The sequence below is a fragment of the Hermetia illucens genome, chromosome 3 (assembly GCF_905115235.1).
Source record: "Hermetia illucens chromosome 3, iHerIll2.2.curated.20191125, whole genome shotgun sequence".
Classification (NCBI taxonomy): Eukaryota; Metazoa; Arthropoda; class Insecta; order Diptera; family Stratiomyidae; genus Hermetia; species Hermetia illucens.
In genome coordinates this window covers 130902503-130925038 of record NC_051851.1, presented here as the reverse complement: position 1 = coordinate 130925038, position 22536 = coordinate 130902503, and the positions used below count along the sequence as shown (strand labels likewise).

At 35.5% G+C, this 22536-nt stretch overlaps 1 protein-coding gene and 1 long non-coding RNA gene across 3 annotated transcripts in view; one reads left to right on the top strand and one right to left on the bottom strand.

Annotated features, from left to right (window-relative positions):
* The first annotated feature begins 1995 nt into the window (after positions 1–1995).
* Positions 1996–22536, top strand: part of LOC119650732 (transcription factor HNF-4 homolog) — a 44866-nt gene continuing 24325 nt past the window's right edge. The window contains exon 1 of one of the 2 annotated variants that reach the window (XM_038053763.1): positions 1996–2993. In XM_038053763.1, coding sequence (XP_037909691.1) covers positions 2885–2993 — 109 coding nt within the window. In that variant the 5' untranslated portion in view covers positions 1996–2884. The remainder of the gene's footprint in view (positions 2994–22536) is intronic. The other variant, XM_038053764.1, reaches the window with a different exon arrangement.
* On the bottom strand, positions 3571–4256 carry LOC119650734. The gene is made up of 3 exons (XR_005249361.1): positions 4129–4256; positions 4026–4061; positions 3571–3711 (listed from the first exon to the last, which is right to left on the bottom strand). It is a non-coding gene; the product is annotated as an uncharacterized LOC119650734 (long non-coding RNA).

The window sequence follows — 22536 nt, the reverse complement described above, 5'->3', positions numbered from 1 at the left end:
TGAGACGAAGTAGAACAATGTCGTTGTATTATCTGAAAAAGCTATTTTTGATTTTTTTGTTACTTGCCCCCCAACTATAGAGCCGATTGTGACTTACTTTTCGCGTCCTCTCAATGCAACTTCACTACACTTCATTCATTCAAAGTATTCACACTCCCTCCTTAATATTGGACGTAATAAAATTGTAGAGTGTTAGTGAACAAATTGATGACGGACAGGACCACTTTGGAAGCTTAATTTCTCTCTTGTGGCTCACGGGCCCCCTTTTTTGACTGAAAAACTTAACACTTAACAAAAAAGTTAACTGAAGTTTCGTCCAGGGCAGAGGTAACCCATCACACGCTTATTCAACTATGCCCTCGGAATTGGGTGACCGAAAGTAGTGACAAGTGGTAATCGCCTATATGTAATCGCAAACAAGACATGAGTGCGAATTATATTGAAGTGAAAGCCATCGTCGACCACAGTCATTTTTTCAAAAAACTTTTTTGTTTAATCAAAAAAGGGGGCCCATGGATCGTAAAAGACGAAGTAAGTTGATTCCCAAGTAGTCCAGTCCGTCATCAAGTAGATGCGGAGTCAGAACTCTCTGCATCCTCAACAAAAGATTCACTTTGGCCTAGTTCTAGTTCATCGAATTGCCTATAGCTCGTCGAACTTCCTCTTCAATAACTTTTGCAAAATTCACCACTAGAATAACAGCGTGGCGGAGCAATCCACTAAGCATAGTTGACATGCTACAGTCTTCGCCTCCCAAAGTTCATCCTAACAATTTCCCGCTTCGGTTACCAAAACCTGAATTACTTGGATGATCTGTTGCAATAGTTTTGAATGAACTAACAAAGCTACGCTAATTTCTCATGTATATTGCACTTTGAATAGGCCAGACATTCGCCTACTCCCATGTCCCAAACAAATGCATGCGAATGTTTGTGTAAATGATAAATCGGTGTTGATTCGAAACATGTATCCTATTATTTGTGTGTATCCAGGGAAGCTTTCAGATGATAAAGAAGTCCAGACTTCAGTCTATTTTTTCCACTACGTACGCAAACCTATAGAAATAGTTGACATAGATTCCGGCGAAGCAGATGCAGCAGGCGCTCCTTTTCGTCGTGGTACTCATGCATTGAACCGCCTAACAATTAACGATTTAGATGACTTGCTGCTACCCTTTGTGAGAACGGGACCCAGTCACCAAATCAGATCCCTTTTATCAATTATGCGTATCGGACCTCAGACTTCTTCCCGCAATTAAGAAGGAACATAGTATATCCCCGGTTGATATCTTGAATCACAGAAAGTTCTTGTTAACGGACTGGTATTTTTCTTCAATTTCAATGGTGTTTTTGGGCTGCCTGTCTAGTTTACAAAAAGACAGACTTACATATATTGTCTTCGCATTTTGAGCCAATATTCGCATTTGTGACTCATAGGACTCCGTGTACTTCCGAATAAATATTTTGCACTGAAGTGAAAGTGATTGGTGCGGGATGCAAAGCCAAGCACGTTTTTCTTTGTTACCAGATAAACATTTTCTTATCAAAACAAAGATATGTATGTGTTGCTATTGAGTGACTGCCTCTATTCATAACGAGTATTCAGATATCATCAGTTACTCATTACTGAATTCATTCTGAAAATTGATAGTCATTGAGGCACAATGTGGAAGCGTGGATCAGTTTTTACAAACCCTTCATACGATTTACATGTTTATGGTATACACAGCGACATTTCGTGTTAACACCGAAAGTCATTCTTTTGACAATTTAAAGTTATCACAGTTCTCATGTATCATGTATTAGTCACCAATAACGTGCTGATATAAACCGAGACGTAAAAGTTAGTAAACACCCTTAACATCCACTGCATCGAATTGCAGAGCGAGGGAGATAGGCGAAGGGTATGACTAGGCTAATACGGCGACCGCAGTCTCTCTAATCTTGTGTTTTTGTCTCAATAGTGTACCGCCCCTAGCTAAGTATATAGCACTATTGTATCTATCTATCATTTTAACTAGACACATAATGAGTGACAGACTCGCGCGCTACAAGTCTTCTATTTTTCTAGAGATAATCTTAAATACTTTTTTCATTATCACGGATTTCAGTAGAATATTTGCTTAGAGAAAGAGAGTCAAGCAATTCGGTTCGGTGTGTATAAGAGAAGTTCAGTGCGTCTTTATCTCTATGCTATTTCGAGTAAACGGAAAAAAATATTGATAAAGATATTGAAAATTGCCAAAAAACACAGAGTGAGTGAAAAAAAGAAGAAATTATGTGCAAGATTTTACCGCTGTCACTGTGTTGAATATCAGTTAACTTTTTAACAATCATCGCAGTACCGAAAATGTCTCAAACGGGTAAGGATTGTGCGAATTTTTTGTGCGTTTTGTGTACTCGACGAAGTAATTGAAGCCGCAATTTCGGTCAAACTTTATAAAGTACTTTAAAATATAAATAAAAACAAGAATTCTCAGAGTCCTTAAAATTTGGAAAATAACATAAAATAAATTTTATAAAATTATCGTATAATATCGGTGCTGAACAGAATATCGTGAATGGGTCTTCTTCTCCAATTTGTAATTAACAAACGAGAATTATTAGTGATTTTTCCGACATAATCCAAGCAAACCTCAAGTGCCACCTTCTTGCTGTTATGTTCACGTAACAGCCAACAAGTTATTATTTTAAATGATGAAGCGCAAATCTTGTTGTTAAATTATTTCAGTTGTTATTTTGTCTTTTTGAAACTTAATTTATTTCTCTTATTTATCGACATCGTTTAATTAAGGGTATATGCGTGATTTAAAATATTCTATTTTATGTGCGTGAGTGTAGCAGTGAAAACCTAATTTAATCTGGCAAAACCGAATCTTTTTGAAATGCTCAAAATGAAAAGTGAGATTTTTGCAACTGAATCATTTGATGAGCATTTCTATTTGATAAATAGTTCAATTGGACATTTTGAGGAAAATCTTTTGCAAATGCTAGGTAAGTTACTATTAATTGTTGTGTCTAGTTGATTTTGGTTTCACTCAATTGATATCTCTTTGTTCAGTTTTTGAATGACATAACAGTTAATTTTGTAGCAAATGGAATTAATACAGTCTCATTGTAATCATGAACTGTAAAGTAATAATTCTCCATTCCCTTGACCTTTAGATTTATTTCCATGTTGTTTAGTTTCATGGGTTAAATTCTGAACTTATCTGTTTTGTTTATTTTCATATACACTTACTTCGCTTTAGAATATATGGATCTGATTAGGGAGTTGGTGTTCCTTTCCATAGATTCTCTTTCGTTTTAAAAATCCAAAATTATAAATAAACCATCAATAATCAAATTCCGAAGGCAGTTTACATTTCATCGGCTCGTTTCCTGTTATATTATCTACCCAAGTTTATGTTACTTTATTTTAGAATAAAGCATTCATCAATTGTATATATACTTCCATTTCTTTAACAAAATAAAATCACTCCCTAGAACTATTACATTCTTTAAATGGTAATTGGAACATGTAATTAAAAATTTTGGAAAAGGTTTTCTTTTACCTCGGAACAAAAGAACATTGCTGTTGTAAGGTTACCCTCACTTATGATTCATTCAAGGTAATTTAAAAATATTCACAGCTGACATATTTTTTTTATCTTCTTAGAACTTCTTTGATGATAAAACTCAGTAGTTTCTGCCGCATTGAATCATTTAACTCCTGCAAAGTATTATTACCTATCATTCATTTCCTACAAATTCTTTCTTTAGTTAACCGTCTAAAAACTGTGTTTTTCGAATGACATTGCTATTTGTTGGATTAATGCAAGGTGACGATGGAGTATAAACTGACAAAATGACCATGGTGTATCTGCTAACTACACGACACGTGTTGATACTAAGTTTTTTTGGAAATATTTGGGATAGGTGTTAATTTTTACAGGAATCACTCAAAACAGTAATATATAATTAGTAAAACAAATTATTACGTATAAAACTGGTATCGGGGGCAGAATTTTTTCATCTTCTACTTACTTGTTTAGTTCACTTTCATAGTAGAGTACGAAATATCTATAGGAGCATAGGAACAATAAATATCTTTTATTTTTAGCTACAAAGTGCATTAATTATTCCCTACTTTATGTGTCCCTCCAAGAAGCAACTGATTCTCGAAATATAAATAAATCCACTTGTATTCTAAGGAAAATAAGCCTTGTTTGTTTCCATTACTTAAGACACTAGCTTCAAACTACTTCGAAATGCCAAAAATAATAAATTTTCGACTTATGTAATTGACACTAGTGAGCTTATGTCATTCCCTCGACCAATTAGAGATGAAAGAATTCGATTTAAAATAGTGTGAATACTATCAACGTACATGTTTTTGATTTCCAAGGTGTTCCCACCCCCTACCAATTTTCTATTCCTTATGAGCTGATACAGTTTCAGATCTATTTTGTTTGAAAAAAAAATTATTGAATAACGATTTCTGCGCTCCGCAGTTACCTAATGATATCGAGATTAGCGCAACTCCATTTAATGGTTGACTTCAAATTGAATTACATAATCCAACATGGCTGTGACCTTCACAAGGTAACAAATTCCCGAATGAAATTAGGTGGTTTCATGTTTTATGATGATATAATAATATTTTTTAGCGAACCTATGTATGTCCTTTTATTTGAATTATATAAATGAAGTGTCATCGTCACACCTACGCACTGTCTGCTTGCGACGTTTTTAGTTCCCTCCAGGACTTCCTTCCACTGCTCGGCGCTATTCGGCGTCCATTTAGTGGATTCCATTGCATTGTACAGCTAGCGTTAAAAGCGTCGTCCTTTTTTAATGTGTGACCTATCCATTGCCAGTTTTGCCTTCTGATCAAAACTTCAGATATTTAGCCCGTCCGCGAACGAAGTTCTTCGTTTGATATTATCTGAGGCCAGAATAATTCGATGATGAAACGCGGACACGAATTAATGAAAACTTGGCTACCCCTATGTTACGGCACCAAGAGACATTGGCTTGGAACGGCCCTCATTTGATGTTATTTTTGACTGTCATGTTAATGCATCAAGTAATATTGAATAATATTCGAATTCCAAATTTATCTACAGCTTCTATACTCCGTCCATTTATGCAAATAGGAAAAGTGCGATGACCAATCAGACTGAAAACCCTGATTTTGTTGGCTTTGATCATCAGTCAAATCCTTCTTGTCTCTCCGAATATCAGCGTTATACCTCAGAATACTCCACATTTCCTCTATATGAACACTATCAAAAGATTGTTGGAAATCGATGAAGAGTGGGTAAAACAAAGTTATAAAATCTGCACACTGTTCCACAGTGATCCAAACCATGCTAATCTGATCGGTGAAGGAGAATCAAAAGCGAAAACCAACCTGCTCTCTGTCGATCAAACTTTCAAAATGTTCTTTGATGCGTCCCAGGACTATTTTAGCTATTGTCTTTTCACCGGCAGAAGCAAGCTAATACCCTCGAGTTGTCCTACTCAAGAGGACACAAATCTATAATTTTACTTACTTGATCGTTCAGTATCGAAGTACTAAGTACTACTAATTTTCAATTCAGTTCTAGGAAGCAATTATTATTCGGAGCTCTCTAACGAAAAATCTATAATTGTTGTATCTATCGAAGCAGGAACATTTTAAAAGTTGGAATCTCAAACATAAACTGCTGTACTGGAATTCATATGCAGCCTCTAGATGCATGGAGACTAACTATATAAGTACGTCCTTTCAAGGTGGGAGGTACCATATTATAGCATAGCATGCATAGCCTTCAATTGTTAGATAACTCAAAACGTTTATCTAAATGTCATCTCGCGGTATTTCTAGCGATTAAATTAAATCCTACTTAGCATTAATGAAGGGAACTAATAGTTCCCAAGCAAGCTTAATAAATATCACTAGCCAATTAAAAAAGCAAGTCTTAATTACTTCAAAATCAAAATGTTTGTTCGTCATTCAGCTTGCATCCCTTCCTAATTTTGATTACTTACTTCTACCAATTTTTCCCCACAAAATCCATTTAATCAGAGCTGGATGCCAACTTTTTTTACATTGATTAGATATCAGCAAAATTTTTGACTCCAGGGGGACTTTAAAATTATCAGACGTTTGTTGCAATATCTTGCAGAAAGTTTCTAGATTGGAATTTTCCTTAATGTTTATATTATAGTGGAAAAATAACGTCTCTCCTCAACATAAAGTTGTTTTTTATATTTTTTCCCATCCTTTTAAATTGAATATCCGAAATAATAAAATTGGAAGAAGAAATATACAATAATTTAAACAAAAGCGTGCACGCTTCATTAAATTAAGTTCATGACATATTTATTTTAACATTATTTTACGTGAGTATTAAATCGAATGATACTCTATATCGTTGGCAATCAACTTTGCTATCGAGAATGATTTGGCGCATTTGCTTCCAAAGGAGCATCGTATCTGCATAATTTGTCGAACAGTATTGATATTGAAGGCACGTTTTCCCTGGAGTCTGTTCTTCATTTATTCACACATGTTTTCAAAGCGATTCACGTGTCAGTAGTTTATATAAAATTCGATCCATTCAGACGATCCAATTTCAGTAGTACATGTTGATTTCGGTGTTTTAAGCTGTTATCTTTTTAGAACATCCAACCTTAATTTCATCTTCAAGAGGCCACGACTCAGTGCATTCTACGAGCATATCATGCACGTTTTATAGGAACTCACCCTCCAAAAAAAACTTTTGTCAGTCGAAAAAGCGTTCAACCAAACCCGATAGATGTCCTTGTCAGTCCGTACTATGCGTTCCCTTTCTGAGACTCGAAGAGCAAGAGTTGCCATATCAAGCTTTATGCTGCATCTTTGCAATGTTGAATAATGTTTATAGAAACGTTTATTTCTCCTTGAAAAGTCTAAATCGATCCAATGTCTGTTTGCCCGGCTTTCTGCCTGTCTGTCACGCCCAACTTCGAAACGGCTGAATTTATTGTCAAGAAATTTGGTGAGAACGTGTGGTCTAGGAGACCATTTATATGAGTGGTATGATTTTATTACCTTGGATGGCCAGGTCATACCCAGTCCACTCATCCAATTCTCTCTAAATAAATTTCTTCACGCTTTTCTATGCATTTTACAGCGGCCAAGCGGAGAATGATCACAGATGAATGAATTTAAGCCCTTACAATGCATACAGAGGGATGTTGATTTTCGTTTGCAGCGATCATTTATGAATAGGTCCGTCGTTTAGAAAGTGAAACTGGGATGAGCCATGGCTATTTGATAACATAAATTCATATCAAAGGGGGGGGGGGGATGTAAGGGTTTTTAACGTAGAAAAAAACACTTTGTTTGTGAATTTTTTTTTAAACAATGAATAGTGCAAATTAGTTTAAACCTTGTGTACATTATTAAGTATACTTTTAATAATATTTTGTAATTTTTTCAAGCTGAAATATTGAAAAACAAACCGGTGACAGCGCTTGCCCCCGAACACCTTGAAAAAAAAATAATTTGTGGTGTTCGCTGTATCTCGGTCGGAAATTATCTGAAATCAAAAACCATTAAAATTTAGTCAAAGTATCATTAAATCCTCCCCCAACGTTCACAGATTATTATTTTTTACATTAAAAATATTTTGGTGGCCATCTAAAGTGCACACTGCTATTTTTCACGAAAAATTCCGCCATTTTGTGGGTGGGAAACCCCATTAATGTAAAAAAAATGTAAACTAAACGTTGGGGGGAGGTATTTTATGTATTGAAAATGTGTACCATGTTTGAAATGAATCGGTCAAGTAGTTTTTAAATCGCAGTGAACACGGACTTTGAAAAAGTAGTTTTGAGAAAAACGCGTTTGAAAGTTTACGCTCCTCTCCCGTTTAAAAATATTCTACAGTGTACAGTCTACATGCAAATATAAAATGGGTCTTAATAGTTTTAGTTACCAGTTACCTGAGTTAAAATGAAGAATTTTTCGAAACACAATAGACAACAACGATAGAAGTGAATAAGCAGTATACCTGCTCGATAGCTGCACTACCTTTCCGAGCGTCCGCCCCTCCCAGAGCTACAGAAAGGACACGAGATTAACTAGACAATAGCTTTTAAAGTTTTGCTCAGATCGATTTAAAATTTTGGGAAAATATTCTTCAAATGTTTAAAAATAAGATAAGACAAAAAAATCGATTTTTTGAAACCCTTAAACCCTTTAGAAATCAAAATATTCAAAAACTGAACTGAAAAAGTTGATTGGATTTGGTAAATATTTCTGCAAAATATTTCGCACATTGTTTAAAAAAGTCAGCTTTCGGGAAAATGCGTTTACAGATAAAGTATAATATAAAAAACGATTGCTGAAACTTGCCATTCAATCTTCAATGCCAGGGCCGCAGAGTCCTTCTTCTCCATTAAGAAAATGTAATCGGTTGGCCGCACTTTCCTCTCTCTGTTAAATCTGGACCCTTTTTGCTTCGTCGCTTATCCTATGCTCGGGCCGGTCGATGCATTTCTCGTTTCCCAAAGTAATCCTTAACACGTCCACAACTTCCAAAATGGACTAAAATCCTTCGTTAAATATCATTATTGCAAAGTGGGTGGCAATTTCAACGCCTTGGGTTCCTTGGCTCTCGGCGTGCGCCATTTGATGAGCGGAGCAGTCGCATGCCACTAAGCGCTCGAAAAGACTTCGGGTTAGATTTTATATATTCTGAAAGCCATTTCCTTACATATTGGGCATTCTGAGTTAACCAGATGGGACCTAAGAAGTGTTCCCTTCTTGTCAAGGAGTTTATGCCTCGGCAGAGTACGTTCTTTTTGGAAATGGAGATTGTTATCTCATTAAAGATTGTTTGCAAAACGCCAATGGGATGCTGCTTCTGTCATACAGATGATTTTTAATAAGCGTGAACATCTTCCCGTGATTCTCTAAGAATTAAGTAGAAGTATGAGAACACATTTAGCGCTCCCATTTTTATGTGAGTTTAAGTTCATTTCCTTTTAAGCGCCTTGATATCCGGCAGTTTCGGTTTGTGTTACGCTTATAAGCCAAATCTTTTTATAAATGAAGAGATATGGAAACTTACCAAGCTTAATTGAGATCTCTACTCCACATAAGGTCGATGGAAAGTCGATAAATATCTTTCCTGGCTCGTGAAGTTAGCTTACTAAAAAGAATCAATCGAAATACTGTCTATTATTATCGATGGTCTTTGCCGTCTTTCTGCTAAAGCCATAATTCCATTCCCATAGAATTTCTGTGGTTTGTGGGCAAAAAAACTGGAACCGGTGATTTTCAGTCACTTTTAGAACTCAATTTATTTGCCTGTGGAGATTTTTTAAGGAATTGGAATGAATGATAATCTCAAGATGCAAAGTCAGGGCGATTCGGTGAGTGATTAAAAATTTCTTAGCTAAGCTCCTTCAATGTTTTTCTGTCGACTAAAGACGTGTGTGGTCCCGTGTTGTCCTGCTGGAAGAAGACGCCATGGGATTTTGCCAATTCTGTTGACTTTTTCCCAGTTGCTCCGCCTAGTCTGGTATCAGTAAAGATCCGAATTAGTAATTTGGCCAAGCTGAAGCAGCTCCTAGTAGATGATTTCCTTATAATCCTATCGTCAATCCTGGTTTTCCGAATGTTTCTGAAACTTGTGATCAATCATAGAAGAAGACTTCTTTGCTGCACATTGCTGCACGTGATCCATTCCTCACTCGTTTTAGCAGTTGCTTGTTATTGATTTTTTTCAGTAGATCATTCCATGAGGAAATTACTTCAATCAAATTCAGTTGATGCGGTACCTATTTAGCTCAATCCAGCGAAATGCAAAAAGTACCATCACGTTATCAATGTTTAGTTCCTGAGCAATCTTACGAGCGGTCGCATGTAGTTTTTCATGCGCTTTTTTCATTCTTTCCTCGACTTATTCCCTAATTGGCAGTCCAAAGCGAGGTTCATTTTTGACATTGAAATTTCTTGAACGAAACCGCTTGAAAGAAAGAAAGAAACTTAAAAGTATAGACAATAGGTGTTTCCGATTAGAAACAAAAACAAAAACTCGATGGTTGTCCTACATGGGTGCTGCAGTGCAGCATTGTCATCATAAACTACCCAATTTGTTTCACGGGCCCAAAAAGCATTCTTACCTTTCAGTAAATAAAACTTCAAAATTCCACGAATTCCTTCTTTTCGTGCTTGACACATTCATTTTCACAATGGAACAGCTTTTAAACAGTTGACCAAAATGACGGACTTTCCTCTCGGAAAAAAAATTCTAGGAACTGTCATTCTTCGAACTTGCGCCTACTTGTCAACCTCGGTATAGTGTAGCCATCGAAAATCCCGTAAACCCCATATATCAACAAATTATCTTTTCACCAACCTAGTACATTACATCATCAGTTTCATAGAGAACAGGTTTGTATTTTAACACCTGTTGTAAAATGATGCTTCCCTACATTGTTTCCTTTACACCTACATTCGGTATACGTTCCTAGTCCGGGTAAGTACAAACTGCTAGCTCCCATATTTGAAAGCTGTTCCACTATCCGCTTCAGTTCGACTTTACCTTATACATATATCTCTTACTCGATTATGACTATTGAAGCCGTAGCAGAAAAAATTGGTTGTAAAGGAAAATTCTCTTCTCGATTTTAATGTAAAATTGACCATAATGACAGATCAAAAAGTATACAGTAGCTTTCTCGCTTATCTGCATTGTCAAAACCTATTCAGTGAAAAACCTTTTTTTTTTGGTTGATTTTATGATAGTTCTGAGACATTGTAAGTTTCAGACACCTCTTGTACATTTCTACATAGGAAAGCCAGTAAAAGCAACAGTTCCAAAACATTAAAATTCCCCTTACCTTTTTCTTAAGGTTTTTGTTTTTGTTTAGGGAGTGATTATCATCAGACCTAACAATGTGCATATTTTCGAATTCGTATCCTACGTAACTATTACCAAACAATTTTTATTAGTCTGCACTTTAGTAATAAAAAATTACTTTTAGGTATTTTATAGTCTTTTAGGATGAGAAGAACAAGATGTGTTAAAATCTTTAAAGAGAGAATTTATTATCTTACGTTCATGTAACAATTCGTACAATTCAAAATCAGAATAATCAGAAATTTGAGGACAACAAGAACATATTCATTTGATTACATTTAAACAAATCAACAACTTTGTAGTTGATTGACAGTAATCAAATAAATTGAGATAGTTGAAGCAAAATTATTTAGTTAAAAGAAAAACCTTGAACGGAAACTTTGTAATAACAAAAATTTTGTTATCCTTAAAAAGGATGCATGTGCATGTAACATTTATTTTTATATTTGTCCCATTCTCTCGTTATTTTTGTCTTCTTGTCTTATAAGAATGATCATATATTTCCCATCCTGAACTGCATTTTTTGTCATAAATTTGAGTAGAATTGCCCATCGACATATTTCATTTGAATCTTTTGAAAAGCGTTTGTCCAATACTTGAAAATTCCTTTATATAATATATATAAAATAAGAAATCTTGACCTTCCTTTCATGTTTTATTTTTACCAATATTTCTTCTACTACATCTGGCGGCTTTCTTATTTTGTAACGTAAATAGATATTTAATTATTTTTGCACGTATAAATAATCGCACGCAACTGATAGGACGTCGTGAATACAATGTTTCGAATTCAAAATGCAGATGTGCATCGATTTCAGTATGTATTTTTAGATACAAAAAGTTTCCATTCGTGTTGTATTGCATAAAGGAATTTTTTCTCTAGATCACAATAAGGTGGTATCTTTATCTTTACAGCTATGTATATCTTATGCCTCTTTTATATTTTCTTACTTTTATATTTTTAAATGAACACAAGCTGAATTCTGGAAATACAACTGATATGTAACTGCAATAATTTTATATTTTATTATCACGATGAAAAAATCAGTATTGGCGCATTTCACTTTCTCCTTCCTAAGAATATTCCATTAGAGATAAAAATTCTGAAAAAATCAAAATCCCATGCAACGGATGGAAAGCGAATCGTTTTATATTTTTAGCCTTTTAATAATTTCCACATTATACAATTCTATTTTTGTTGTTCTTCTTTTATGTTTCTTTATATTATTACATTCCGAGGCACCAAGCAACTTTGTGTGAATGTTAACAGAGACCTCGCCAAATCTTTACAAAAATTTATTTGCAAATGCTAAAAACAGAATTCTTGAACTTGACCATAATACTCGTATCTTTACTAACAGATGCAAGATGCACTCGACGCAATGGGAGACGTGCAATTAGTTTCATGAGGAAATAAGAAAAGACGAAATTTCGAAGATTATTTAAAGAAACTACATAAAAATGTTGTCCTTTTTAATCTTGTAATTAGCAATTTTTCGCAAAGTATTATTAAGGGTTCATGCTATTTTATAATGTTTACATTTCCAAATGAAAAATCACAGAAAAATCGTTCTCATTAAACAGCAATTCATAATTTAATTTATTTTATTCGATCCCATCAAAGATCTACCATCTTTTACTTTAGAATATTAAAAAAAAATAATTTTAATTTTAATTGCTTATTGTAGTATTTCACTTGAAGAATATTTGGTTTTCCCCATTCCAATCATATAAAATAATGCAAAACGCAACTATTAAAAGAAAATTGCCAAGTAGTCAATATTATTCAAGTGTCAGGGTTGATGCGGCCGGTTCGAGACACAGCAGATAGCTACATATTTTGCCAGCAAACGTCTGTAAACACCATTGACCTCTAGTTACTAGCGACTTCAAAAGCAAATACCTTGTTTGGGAAATGCAATGCAAACATATATGTATTTATGTATGTATGATTAATATTGAGTAACAATTAAAATTTGCATAAAGGAAAATTCAGTGATATTAAATCGCGTTTCAATATAACTTTCTTGTATTTATTGCTAATCCGAATGTTAAGCCCATAATATTATAAATAATTGACAGGTTTCTATGTGATTTATTCCTACTTTGCCTCATCACTATTAATTCTAATTGAATATATTTATACACTTGCGTGCTAAGTGTGAGGTTTTTATATTTCTAATTACTGTAAATGCTCTTGATCAAACAATAATTAAAAAATAATGACACATAAAATATCAAGCTTCGTAACAGTGTTGTGTCTGAATTGAATAAACAATTTTAATAGGCATGTGAAGTCCGTAATTGGTGGAAATACTTTCCAGACAGTATTTATTACCAAAATGCTACTTTTTTATTTACTTAGTGTAGACATACTTCGTTTTTCATTTTAAATTGTCAATTTGAACCAAAATATGCATCAACTAATTTTTTTACAATAAATGCCAAAAAGATTCAAATTTTTATTAATAATAAAGCAGACGAACAGTGAATAAGTTTTTCTTCCGATCAGTGGAGCGGATAAGACCCCTTGGCTTACTGGGACTGATACCTTAATTCATCTCGATCAGAGGAAAATTCTCCAAATATTTACAACTAGGATTGATGTGCTATCGGCATCAGTAGAGTTAGGTTCTTCTCATACAATAATGTCTTGTCCCCAACTATTTTAAATAGGAATGATTGGATATGATCAAATGACCACCCTTTCGCCAACCAAAAGAGTAGATCTGCATCTTGCTTTGGAAAAGTTTGCAGTTAGTGAATAACTGTGTAAGTTCGCCCACATCTAAGTGTAGTTCTATAAAAGTACTTGTCAAAACGTATTTGTACTTTACTACTAGCCAATTCGGGAGAGTTAGCAGAGTCCTTAGCAATGTAATTCCTCGCAGGACATTTTACAAAGATTCCTAGTCTTCCGTCCAATGCTTCTGAACTTAGATCTTAGTCTTGAAGCCCGAAATATAAACAAAACGAAAATAGAAGCGTTAGTGGCTAAAACGTTAAAGTGAGAAAAAAATAAACAGCTCGACCAGCGTTATTGAGATTGAGGCGAAGGAAAACTACGATGATTTGCGTTTTCCCTCGACAGCCGATTGCGGGTCGTCGACTTTGGTATCCCCTCGCTACCTCTTGATTTTACGAATCTCTTGTGAACGAAAGGGTTCTCAAATTATCTTATAAAGAATTCGAAAGATATTCAAATACAATGGGACAGTCCGACAACCACTTTTTACTCAACCAAAAGAAGACGTCATACAGTGGAAGAGTAATAATGATGAAGGTAATACAGTCAATTAAAAACATATCCAATTTTATTAGACAATTTGCAGCCGTTGAAGTGGACTTTTTCCTTGGGACAATATACAAAGATGTTTTTCGCTAAAGTGTGTGCGATCCAAAACACCGCAATCTTAGGGACTGGTGAGCCGTTGAAGGCCAGGTGCACCGCAATCTGTAGCGACAGTTAAGCTACATTGATGGCATTGAGCAGTCCTTTGATCAATTCAAAAATTGTTCAGGAATGTAGAAACCGATTGAACTCTGCTTCTAGATTCAATGGAACTACTCCGGGTACCTAGTCATTCCGGTGCGGAGGGAGATCTCGGAGGCGTTAGCAAAAGAGGGTTGAATTTGCCCGGACTGGAACCAACAATTGGGAATAAGCTTCCCATAATGACAAGTGTCGAAGCCTTAATGCTGCTATACATACCAAATGTTTCCTGTCAGAACCAAACAAACATTCTGCAAAGTTTATCCTGTCGAAAAGCAGGAAAACTTATAGAAGTATTATCGGCATTCTCATTGGCCATAATTCACAAGCATATGTTCAGAATAGGACTTCTCCAAGATGATAAGTGTCCATTCTGTAATAAAGGGATTCACGGAACTTTTTCTATATGACTGCGCCCCTTATGAACCCATCAGACATCAGATTTTTTATGCTGATGTGCTCCATTTGCCACTGGTCAGTGTTCTCGTTAACGCGAATTATATAACCACACCATCGAAGACGCCTCTCTCGCGGTACATCAGCCAGAATTTTAGCGTGCTCATCTTCGTCTTATGGACACCCAGAGCGCAATTAGCAGTATACTGAAAATTGTGATTTCTCAGAAATGAAATATAATATTGATTTGCATCTTTTTTATTATTATGACAAAGAATGAAAACAAAACAAAGAATGTATCCGATTGGTTTTGTTATATACAGGGTTGTACAATATTTGATGTTGAAATTGTCCTTTTTTCTTAAAATCGGTTTATTGTCTGTCTGTCCGTTCGTCATACGCATTTTTCTCGGAGACGGTTATAGCCATTGACACCAAATTTGGTAGAAAGGTGGGAACTGTGAACGCTCACGTATACAGTGAGTTACATCCTGTTACGTCGAATTTAAGGGGAGGTCCCCATACATGCGAAAGGGGTATCAAATGGACGGTCTCGACTAGTACTTTCCGAAGCTGGTCTTAGTTTTGATTTTTGTAGGAAAGGTGGGGAGTGCGAGGGGTGATCATATATTTAACTGGCCCATTCTCAGAAACCACCAAACCGAAAAATCTGTAAAAAAATCAGGAAGTTTCCAAAGAACCTTTCATACCGATATCCCTTCAAATAAAGTTAATAATGGTATATTACTATAATTTTTAGTAATTGGCTTAAGCCCCCTTAAGTTCATCCTAGTACGATGAAATGCTTATATGCAATAATGTTGGCTACAACATAGAGCATGATCCTACCAAGTTTGGTGGACATCGCACTATTACTAACAAAGCTATAATAGGTCAAAGTTGTCGTTTCTTTAGCATCCGAAAGTGGATGCTTTCACACACTCAAATGTCTTTATATAAGAAATACACAAAACCTTTCATATCTGAAACGTCCAGCAGTGTCTTCTTGTTAGTAGTGACTTGTATCAAATTTCCTGGCTTGTCTTCGCAAAGAAAGTCTTTAAGGCATGATTTTTGAGACTATATTCTATCAAATTAGTGAATAAACAAATTTTGCATAAAAAAAATTCTCGCTATGAAAAGTTCCCTTAACATATATTGTGTACTAATAAAAACCACCGTCAGGTTGTGGATAAAATTCGGCTCAATAGGTTGCGATGGGCGGGTCACTTAATTCGTATGGATGAGGATGATCCAGTCCGAAAAGTCTATAAGGACAATATCTATGGTAGAAAACGAAGGCGAAGCAGGCCCTGCCTGAGATGGAACAATGGCGTAGGGCAGGCCTAGACCGAATACCGGTTGCTGCCCCGTTGATGATGATAATGATGAAGTAAAGTTCAAAGAGTTTAGAATTTAAAAAAATCGAAAATTTTTTTTTTCACAAACGATGAGTAATTTAGTACTAATTATAAGAAGAACTTTTTTAAGTACTCTTATTTTACTCTTGATTCATTGAAATGCGCTCCAACTCACCACAAGACTTCCCTAGAGGCTTGCACTCCTTCTCTACTGTTCTGCGCCATGTGCTAGCGCGACCGCCTCGCCGGCCGTTTTGAGATAATGGATTCTATTGCATGGTATAGCCTTTAATGTGTGACCTATCCATTACCACTTTCGATTTTTTATTAATATGTACATGGTAAATGGTCTGTGCGCAGGCGAAGATCTTCGTTCGAAACTATATCAGGCCAGCGTGCACCGATGCCAAGTCACACTGAATTGTTCAAGTGCTTTTAATTAGAGACACTTGAAGATAGAAATGTTAATTATTCATAATATTTGCATTGATGGGTATACTCACAATGAGAGCTTCAACTCAATAGTTTGACCGAAAGCTTCTAAAGGGGCTTTAGACAGCAAAACAGTTACAGAAATTTTGCCATACATGTATTGCTATTTACATATATAAAGATTAAATGTTAATGTTGTATATTATATATACAATAAAAATTTTGGACGTTCAAATCAGACCAAATTTTTATTATGAATTCTATTCCTTGAAGCGCATACATTATTATTATTATTTTGTTAAGGGAAAGTCGCACCGCGTCCTTAAAGAACTATTGTGCCCTTTTTACTGGTTATAGTGTACCTTTTGATCATAGTATCTCAAGCAGGCCTATAACCGTCAGGAACTTTAGTATGTTCCCTATTTTCAGATTTTTCAGCTTTGCATCTGGTATTAAGTGTTCTCCCAGATGCCTCGACGTCCTTTGCACAAGTGCCGCTGTCCCAGGTCATGTTTAGGATACATTAATTGAAATTTCATTGTTTGATGCTGCGAAAGTGGGTAGGCCAGCCGCCAAAATTGAGCAGGGGAGAAGAGGGATAAGGGAATATCAATTCATTGTAAAGCTTTAAACATGCTTTTCTCTAAACTTCTTTTTTCGAGCGGATCGCAAGCATAACATTATTGATGGGCTGCATTATTGATGGGCTGCCCAGATTTTTTCAAAGAATCCCAAAGTTGCTATAAAACTTTATAAAATATTTCAAAAATAAAAATCCGAATTGGAAATGGAAAATTTGGAATTTGAAATCGAAAATTCTGAAATTGACTTAGAAAAGTCGGGGTTAGTTTGGGAAATTCTGAGTTTGACTTGCAAAACCTATAAACAAGTTAGGCTGCTTTCTAGTCAATTTTTGCTTGCTTTTGAGATGAATAAGTGTAAAAATAAAAATGAAGAAATAATATAAGTGTTCGGTTTTCTGTTCTAGTTTCATAATTTTAACAGAGAGTTTTCCAGTTACGGTGCACTTCTTAGAAAGGAGTGTTCCCTTCAAGCACGTGTATAACTGTTCTTCTTTAAAATCAATTTCAAATATATATTTTTTTTAATCTTGACTTCCATTTCTTATATCCTTCTTTGGAACAAATTTTCAAAGTTTAGGTCACTTCTCTAAGTTTTAGTATGGAAGAATCATTTAAACTCTATCAGTGTGTTATAAACGAGCGAGAGTAATGTATGACATAACGATGGGATATAAGATTAATATTTTGGATTATAGTACATTCTTTTCTTCAAAACCAAAACCAGTTGAGTAGTTCTGGGTTGTCCCTCATACCACTGACCAGCATTTCATTGACAAACGACGTTTCTGTTGCCAGCTTGTAGCATTGTTCAAGTTTTCCACTAATGATTCGTAACATACCATCAAAATTATTTTTTTGTCTGATTTAATCTGTTGCAATAATTGTTTTCCCGATCCCATGATTTCTGATTGAATGGTTACTATCAACAATTTTTTGAATTTGCGAATTATCGTCATCAATAGCGCGGAAGCTTCAATAAAACTTGGACCTTCAGGATCCTGTCGCATCCTTCCTTTTAGTTTCTTTTAGGCAATTGGTTTTATTCAGTTTGGTTTTGAACTAGGTTTTTTTTTGGTGCCGATTCTTTTTGACATTAAGGGCGACAGCATCCTTATTGTAACATACATATAGAATGACGTATGATGCACATGGGGTCCCTTCTTAGGTGTTGTACCTCTGATGATGTGTCAAAATATCTATTATGTTGTATATTACGGTTTTTGCAAGAGAATGTCGTTACATTAGTTATTGATGGGCTCGAATCTGCCGTTCCGTTTTGCGTCTATCTATATAACATACCAACTATTCTTTGGATTACTTTCTTCGTGTTTCTCGTAAACATGTTAGATTCAACAAGAAACTACCCCTCCACGAATTTGCAGAGATTAGAATAGTACAACTTATATCCACTTAACCCTCACAGACCCAGGAAGACAAGCTTTAGATAATCTCTTATGAATGCAATTCTAAATTACACATTTTGCCTAGCCTTTTAATGTTACTTAGTACAAAAGAACAAGTATGAGGCTAGGTATCTCGTGCCAACTTTTGCATTCATGTAAATTTATTCAATACAATCACACCACATTGCCACTTAAAATCAACGTACCTCAAGGTCAAGTTAATTCTAAGGCAATTAGACTTCTGCCGATGTGGCTAGCAATGAATATCCAATCCAGAAATATCAGCATTGACTACACAAACGTATCGGCTATAAGCACAACATATGTACTAATCTTGTTGCCTCTTCTATTGATTTTTTCGATTAACGATTGCAAGATTTCAAATTTAGATACATTGGAAAAATGAAGATGCTAAGTCAATATCCGTTATCTGTTCAAGTCTTGCAACTACAATTTTTGCAATTGTGAAGATTTGATTATTTTTTTAGTTGTGCGGGCGTGTAATGACTTGGAAACAATGTTTCGCCCCCTCATAAACTTCTGATAACGGATGCTTGATAATGTTTAAATTGATCGCAGTGGTAGCAAAACATGTCTTATCTTTCGGTATGTTCGTTTAATAATGTTGTTTTGACGATAGAGAACAACGGAGCTGATACCTTGATAGCGAATTTATTGCGATTATTAAGAATCGAAGTGGCTTGGTGGTAGAATTTTCGACGAGAACATTGAAATAATTAAATGCCCCCAGGCGAATTTTTCTGATGCAAAGGTAAGGGACGTATTCTGTAGAAAACATGGAGCATTCCATATCGTTGGTTGAATGTCGGTTATCAATCAACTCAGCGTGCAAGAGTACCTGAATGGATTTCGTGTAATAATAACGGGTAAGCGCAATGCCGATCATATTGTCCCCTATCATACTGATATGGTTTCGATATTACATGCTCTAATACGTTCTAGGACTTAGGTTCAAATTGGAATGTTGCGCAATCGATTATTGCTTCTATCGCGGAATGACATCCGACAGCTGATTGGAACAGGAGTCACCGGAGTTTAACTATGATTAGAGGGTGGGTTATACAAGCATAGAGAAGCCAACTCGTTGAACTTTGATTCTTACGTCATTTACTATTACAATGGTGGTATATGTAGTTTGAATTGGCGAGATATTGGTAGTGAATAACAAAGAGGGTGCTGTATTAGCGTGGTGAGTTGATTAATTGGTTCGAGCGGAATTAGATTAATCTTGCCACAACTCCTAGCTTTAGAGTTGTCTCAAATTTCACAAAATCAAGGCATTTTCCGAATCCCCTTGCTAGAATTTAACTCCAAACTCCTTTTCTTTTACCAATAACTGGTTTCCGACATGCAAATAATCATATGTCGAGAAATTTGCTCTGAAATGATCTGATTTGGTTGAAATGCCAGCTTAACGATAGCAGTCTCGTGGCCTGGGTTTGATCTCAATTATGGGTATTTGTGGCTTGTTTAAAGAGAACAGCACAATGGATACTGGAGAATCGTGGCTACTCTATAAGGCGCTCTGCAAGAGAAAGTTACGTTTTTCTTTATGGTTTCAGTACGTAGCGTTAAAATGTAGTCGTTTATTCAAGGATCTATTGCTTCCAATACCTCAGTATCTGCTCAAAAATAGTAACTATCTTTTGTTCCGCAAATTGAGTTTCCGCGTTCTCAATTTCAGAAATGTTGTATTATATTTCAAGAAATCAAGAATAATGCATATATAAAAAGATTGAAAAGATTACATTATTTTATTGATAAAAAAAAATCTAAAAGGAAGGTTTTGCCGGGCGTCAATTGCGAATTTGCGAAAATTCCTTTAGGATGTGATTTTTACTCAGGTATCGGATGTTTTAATAATGCTTTTCCCCGTAATTTGTAATAGTTTTGGGTAGGGAATATCGTTTTGTATATTGTAATTATTATTACGCTCTTGTAGTCTTCATATCGCCTTTTTATATTCATTGGTCTTTATTTCGGATTTCCTTCTTCCCTTCTTTGGGGTCATATTAGCGTTCACAGATTTCTCTGTTCGATGCGTTTTTTCCTTCTAGTTCGTTTTTTTCCGGCTCCTAGCAACCCGGTTATAAGTCAATTCAATAGTTAAAGAACATTCCAGAATTAGATACTTTTTGTACATTTTCTTTGGCATTCCTTCATTTAAGGTATCTGTGTTTATGTTTTATTTGCCTGACTTACTTGAACTTGGTCAAATGGTAAAAAAATCTACCTTACATCATTTCTACGATCTTGGCAATGAAATGGAAGAATTCATAGTTAGGATGGAAGATGGAAGAATGTGTTACCTTTTAGCCCCTTTAGACAGAGCTGAAGCTGTTCCATGATACTAAACCTGAGCTGAGCTCTAAATGCGTGTCGGGGTTGAAGATGAAGTATTCAATTGCTTTAGCTGTACACCAAAGCCTATGACTTGTTTTAAATAAGTTGACGGTGATTTGATCGCAACGTAGAGAAAACAAGAAATTTCAATAAACACATTAATTCAACCGTCCCAACCTTTTTTTATGTAAAGAATATTTTATAGTAAGGGTGACAAAAATATGTTCAGTACTTTCAAATAAAAAGCATAACAATTGGAAAAATATTTGGAAAAAATGTTGATTTTTGTTTATCGAAATACGATATAGTCTTTTCTAGTCATCATCACATTGATGTTCATATTCGAATATTTTACCGCTTCGTGTGCTCCTTGGGCAGTTCATCACATTACATACTGGCCATAAAATATTAATTTTTTTTTTCAACCATATCGAGAATCAAGAGGGAGGGCGATCCCGATCCAGACGATAGGGCCAAGTTATCGAACGAGAAAAAATTAAAGCAGAAAAAGAAGAGGACAAATGTGTCTTAGTCACATAGCCAAGTTAATTTCAAATTGTAACGAGCACAACACAGAAGGTCAAGTTAGTTCAATGTTGTATTTTTTTAACAAATTACAAATGGCATCATATGTTTCTGAATGAGTTTTGTGCACTGTGTGTTCTTGTATCAACTAAAAAGGTAGTAGTAGCTTAGGACCTCTTTTATTGAGTATCGATGCCGAGACCAAAAGGAAATCAGAATCTGCTTAGCACTCCCAATCAGCTTATTCAAAGTTGGAGTTTGAAGTCCAAAATGGAGTCTGCCAGAGTTGCATCTACTCATATTTTTCTTAATGCCAATGACGCTCTCCGTACTGCTTTTGCCGGAGGACGTGGACTCCAATGAACCATGAAATGCTTCCTCAAATATCATAATTACCCTGATGACATATGCTTGCACTCTCACCGTTATTGACCTTGGTAAGATGGTTCTGAATTTGGAAAATAAAGTAAAGAGAGCCAGACTGAGATAAATAGCAACACATCTCAGTCTCACGGAGTCATATCAGTCTCCCTATCTCCATAATGGACAGAGCGTTAAACTCACTGTTGCCCAAAACTTAAGCAGCGCTAAATCATCAGAATACTCTAGCCCAACATGATCCGTAAAGGAAAACTTCGTCGGTGGAGGTAATTACTGAGTTGTTCCCGCAAATAACAATGGAGGAAAAAGGCAAGGTTTTCGAAAAGTTATACGAGGAACTAGCGGCGATTGTTCGTAGTTGTGGCTTATGCGCCATGTCTTGTTCAGTTGTTATTGGTAATCGTATATAAATATTATGAAGTATAAAGCAAATTAATAAGACTGCCTAAGCTAGCCTTGACCAATGTGCGAGGTCAGATAAAAGCAGAAGAATCACTCTCGAGACCATTCAACATCAACAACGGTCTAAGACAAGGGTGTGGCGCAGCAGGGTTAGCAACATTCGAAATTTATTTCAAATATTGTTAATGTGAGTGGATAGATGACGCCGCTGGCGCCTTCCGTGGTTTTTTAAAATTCGCCACGAGAGGGGACAGCCAGTGGTGAAAAAGTTCCGTTGGTTGGAGACAAAGGGATCGCATGGAAAACCAATCGG